The sequence below is a fragment of the Prunus persica genome, chromosome G1 (genome assembly GCF_000346465.2).
Source record: "Prunus persica cultivar Lovell chromosome G1, Prunus_persica_NCBIv2, whole genome shotgun sequence".
Taxonomy (NCBI): domain Eukaryota; kingdom Viridiplantae; phylum Streptophyta; class Magnoliopsida; order Rosales; family Rosaceae; genus Prunus; species Prunus persica.
In genome coordinates, this window is record NC_034009.1 from 7,055,293 (window position 1) to 7,060,859 (window position 5,567).

Here is a 5,567-nt window from a genome sequence, read left to right on the forward strand (position 1 = left end):
CAAAATACCCCTGAATAGATAACGGAAGTTAAGAATAATTTGACAGAAAATAGGATTGTCCTTCAATTGCTAGAAAAATTAAAACTATAATGGCAAAATTGACGGAATTGAAACTACAGCGTTAAAAGTGGTTGAAGTATCAAACTATAGGGACCAAAAGTAACTTTTGGCCTTTTAGGTATTAGTTGTAGGTTTTTGAGAATCAACTTCCCTATAGTGAATAATATCTATTAAATTGAAACATCTGTTTAGGACAACCCTCTTCTGTCAGCGACAAAAAAAATAATTAAAAATAAATATAACATCTGCCTAAAGTTCAGTTTGTGAGAATGTGAAGGTGAAAATGTCCCACGTTGGAAAGTTACAAAACCTTGTGAGGGCTTATAAAGTGTTAGGCTACTTCCCCCATTGCCAATTAGTTTTGGGGAAGAACCTTAAGTTCCTTCATGATATCAAAGCGAGTTGCCTACGTGTGAAAGCCCAACAACCACACATGCTCCACGTCACCCACAATATATTGTCCACGTGTTAGGTTTGAAAATTTGCCACACGTGCGGGGGCGTGTGAAAATGTGAAGGTGAAAATATTCCACATTAGAAAGTTAGAAAACCTTGCAAGAACTTATAAGGTGTTGGGCTACTTTCCCATTGCAGATTATCAAGTTGTTGGTAAATTGATATTGAAATATTAAAAAGAAAAATTAGTATCTAAACTTTCGGCCACTTATTTGTATATGTCCTTGACGAGAGAGACAAGTGTGGGCACAGTTGAATGACGTACACGAAAGGGATTACACAACGTGGACAACGTGACAATTAATTGCAACTTTTCATTTAATTCATTTTTTCTAAGTCCTACCCTCTCTATAAATTCTGAAACTGTGCAAGTGCTTTTAATATTAAAAAATATGGAGAAATCAACAATGTCAGTTATACTATTTGTGTTGCATCTTCTTGTTCTTCATCTTCAGTATTCAGAGGTTCACTCGCTTGCCAATACTTCTGCTCATGGTAAATTTCCATCTTCAGTATTCATTTAACAAAAAAGTGTAGATTTATAATTAAGAAAACTGAAACGAGTAGTGCAAGAAACAAGCTAATTTAGATGCATGTTGAAAAAAATCTTTCATCTCTTCACATATATTTTGCAGATTTTAGCTACTTGAAGTTTGTGTACAACGCCACTGATACAAGCTTGGAAGGATCATATGACTACATTGTAATCGGTGGAGGAACATCAGGGTGTCCATTGGCAGCAACTTTATCAGAAAAATTCAAGGTGCTTCTTCTAGAAAGAGGCACTATTGCTACAGAATACCCGAACACGTTGACTGCAGATGGGTTTGCATATAATCTGCAGCAACAAGATGATGGAAAGACGCCAGTTGAAAGGTTCGTGTCCGAAGATGGCATTGATAATGTGCGAGCCAGGATCCTCGGTGGCACGACCATAATCAATGCAGGCGTCTACGCCAGAGCTAACATTTCATTCTATAGTGAAACAGGAATTGAATGGGACCTGGATTTGGTCAATAAGACATATGAGTGGGTTGAAGACGCCATTGTGGTCAAGCCAAATAATCAATCTTGGCAATCTGTTATAGGAGAGGGATTCTTGGAGGCGGGTATTCTTCCAGACAATGGATTTAGTTTGGATCACGAAGCAGGAACTAGACTCACCGGCTCAACTTTTGACAATAATGGAACGCGACATGCGGCTGATGAACTGCTTAATAAAGGAGACCCTAATAACTTGCTAGTTGCAGTTCAGGCCTCAGTAGAGAAGATCCTCTTCTCTTCCAATACATCAAGTATGTTGCATCTGTGATATTTAATGGTAGCTCCTAGTTTGTCATGCTGCACTCGAAAATTATTATTTTATCATTTTAAAATACTAACAGAATAGTGTGAAGTCTCATATTTCCCTTCCATATTTCCCAAATTTCCATAAACAAAACTTCCCAATTCTCCTTCGTTTAGTTTGACAATAATTATAAGCTATTCTCTAATGCAGATTTGTCAGCTATTGGAGTCATATATACGGATTCTGATGGAAACTCTCATCAGGCATTTGTACGCGGTTACGGAGAAGTTATTGTTAGTGCAGGGACAATCGGAACGCCTCAGCTTCTACTACTTAGTGGCGTTGGACCAGAGTCTTACCTATCTTCTCTCAACATCACAGTTATTCAGCCGAATCCTTATGTTGGGCAGTTTGTGTATGACAATCCTCGTAATTTCATTAATATTTTGCCCCCAAATCCAATTGAAGCCTCTGTTGTAACTGTTTTAGGCATTACAAGTGATTATTATCAAGTTTCTCTGTCAAGCTTGCCATTTTCCACTCCACCCTTTAGTCTTTTTCCTACAACATCTTACCCCCTCCCAAATTCGACTTTTGCTCATATTGTTAGCCAAGTTCCAGGACCATTGTCTCATGGTTCTGTCACGCTAAATTCATCATCTGACGTGAGAATCGCTCCAAATATTAAATTCAATTACTATTCAAATTCCACAGACCTTGCTAATTGTGTTAGCGGCACGAAGAAGCTTGGTGACTTATTAAGGACAAAGGCATTAGAACCATATAAAGCTCGAGATGTGCCGGGAATTGACGGTTTCAATTATTTGGGAGTACCTTTACCAGAGAACCAAACAGATGATGCATCCTTCGAAACATTTTGTCTAGATAATGTAGCTTCATACTGGCATTACCACGGTGGAAGCCTTGTTGGGAAAGTGCTTGATGATAGTTTCCGTGTTATGGGGATCAAAGCATTACGCGTTGTTGATGCCTCCACTTTCCCTGACGAACCAAACAGCCATCCTCAGGGCTTCTATCTGATGTTAGGAAGGTATGTGATGCACACTTCCAACCACTAGAGATTCTCAATATTTTTTTGTTGTTGTAATGAACTCTGTGCCGCATTGCTCTTTTTTATTAATCCTTAAAAATTTTGTGTTTTGCGCAGGTATGTGGGCCTTCAAATCCTGCAAGAAAGGTCAATCCGGTTGGAGGCTATTCATAATATTCATGAGTCCAAGTGAAGTTCTTGGATTTCCTCAATTCCACATTATCCTCTGCTTTTTAAGATTAATTAATAAACCCTCGAGATCTGACTCAAGTGGGATTAGGTTTTCGCTTGCAAAGAGGGGTTAGGCTTATTATATATCCCCTACCTCTTTATTTCTTGTTGAATAAATTTCCCTTGTCATGTTGAGGTTCTTTAAAAATTAAATAAAATAAATAAGAATCCTTTGGTAGAACTTGTCCTTTGCAAAACAGATTTGCAAGGAAATGACTCCCTAAAGCTTATTTCTATTTTTTGTTTTTTTTGTCATTTTAAACAAACCTTAAAATTAATTAAGTACACCATACTACCAAATTATTTATTGAATTACTAATTTATCCTAATTTAAAATGACCAAACTTGTTGGAAATTAGGAAGTTTCTTTGTTTCCTTTTCTGTAATTGATTGTAATTGATTTAGGAGTAATCTCCAAGTAAACCTAGGATTCCTTGTAGGGTTTGTAAATCTCTCTATATATTCTTAGCCTTCTGGCTCTATCAATACACAAAGAAATATTCTTCTCAACATAGTCTCCAATTTCACATGATATCAGAGCACCGGTTCTAGGTGTCTCTTTGTTTACAAACCCTACCCGTCTAACTCCTCATGGGTGACGTTAGCAACACCTCCCAAACAGAAGCCAAAATTCCTTCAACAGAAACCATGGATCATACTGATCTTTACTTCTTGCAATCCTCGGATCATCCAAGGCTTGGAGAAATTATACTGTGATACGGTACTACCACGTGGCAGTGCCATGTGGTAGTACGGACTAATAAAATTATGATATCTGGCATTACTGTTATTAGAGAGAGAGAGAGGAGTTTCATTAGAACACTGTTAATGCTGTTTACTCTCTTTCTCTCTTTTTTATTTTATTTTTATATTTCTTTCAAAGCAAATAACCCTAACACGTGAATTGTCATTGGAGTCTGCACCAACATTCATAAAATACTTCTGCAGCCAAGAAAAGGAGCCGCCCCAAAAAAATAAAGGACTAGCCTCTGCCAAAAATGGATAATGGTAAATCAAATCAATCAAACAATCCTTTACTTTATACAGCTTTTTTTTCCCCCCTTATTTCTGCATGTTGTTTCCGATTGCAGGCTATAATGAAACTCTTCTCTCTCTCTACTAACAGTAATGCCAGATGTCATAATTTTATTAGTCCGTACTACCACATGGCACTGCCACGTGGTAGTACCGTATCACAGTATAATTTCTCCAAGGCTTGTTCTTGTCTCCTAACCTCTTGATGGAGATAACTACAACACGTGGCTCCGCACCATCACCATTAGTCTCAGTGCCAAAAACAAATTAGGGTTTGCTAATGGCACCATCAAATCTCTTTCTGATAAAGATTCCAAATATCCTTTATGGCGTCGCTGAAACAATATGGTAATGGCTTGGTTGTTGAACGCTCTCACACCAGCCCTCGCCAACAGTGTCATCTATGCCGACATCGATGCTGAAATTTGGAGTGATCTACAGGATCGATTCTCTCTTGGAAATCTTACCCATGTGTTTCAAATTCGGAGGACCATCATCGAACACAAACAAGGTCAACAAACTATCTGTCAATACTACACAAAATTGAAATCCCTTTGGGATGAATTGGGCTCTTGTCAATCCGTACCGCACTGCACTTGTGGAGCCTTGAAGGTGTTGCGAGCACGCAAGGATGAAAAGCAAGTCACACAATTTTTGATGGGTCTCAATGACTCATACACTGCCTTCCGAGGCCAAATTTTATTGATGCAGACTGTTTCTTTTGTTGAGAAGGCCTAATCCATGATTATGTAGGAAGAACAACAGCCTGAAGTGGGCGAACATACTCCGTCTGAAGTTACACATGCCATGAATGCCAGGTCTAAAATATCGATAGTCCAAAAACACGGAAATTTCAATGGAAATATCATGATATTATCGATATCAATAAAAAATGAATGATAATCACTGAAATTGTAGGAAAAACTTGGAAAATTTTATTGAAACTTTGTAGAATGTTTATTTAGTCAATTATCTATTAGTTTATCACAAAATATTGGAAGAAAATGAATTGCATTACACCATAATCATTTATATATAATGATTTACTACAATATTGCATGGTAAGATACATGAGTGACTTAATACCATATAGAGTTCTTCTTTGTGTATTATCACAAAAATATAAGCAACATGGCGGCTACTACTACAAAAAAGCAAAAAGACGACGGTAAATCACCGTCGTGTATTCGATTTTTCAATGGTCGTGGAATCCACCGTCATCTTTTCCCTCATATACCACGACGCTAAATCACCGTCGTTGTTAAAATATACAACGTCATCAACAAATACAAAACGACGTCTTTGTACTGCAAAAAGATCTAAAAAAGCAGTCGAGGATGAGAATAGACGACCAACTCTCTAAAAAAACCGTCGTTAAAAAGGAAAAATATGACACATATTAAGAGAACAAGGCCGCAAGATAGACATACAACGACGAAAATAAAAA

The 5,567-nt window shown here is 37.5% G+C and overlaps 1 protein-coding gene across 1 annotated transcript; it reads left to right on the forward strand.

Moving 5' to 3' along the window:
• Positions 887 to 3,266, forward strand: LOC109946737 ((R)-mandelonitrile lyase 1). Its single transcript, XM_020555415.1, has 4 exons — positions 887 to 1,010; positions 1,151 to 1,810; positions 2,014 to 2,854; positions 2,972 to 3,266. Exons 1-4 carry the CDS (start codon positions 908 to 910, stop codon positions 3,045 to 3,047), a joined length of 1,680 nt encoding a protein of 559 aa, XP_020411004.1. The 5' UTR covers positions 887 to 907; the 3' UTR covers positions 3,048 to 3,266.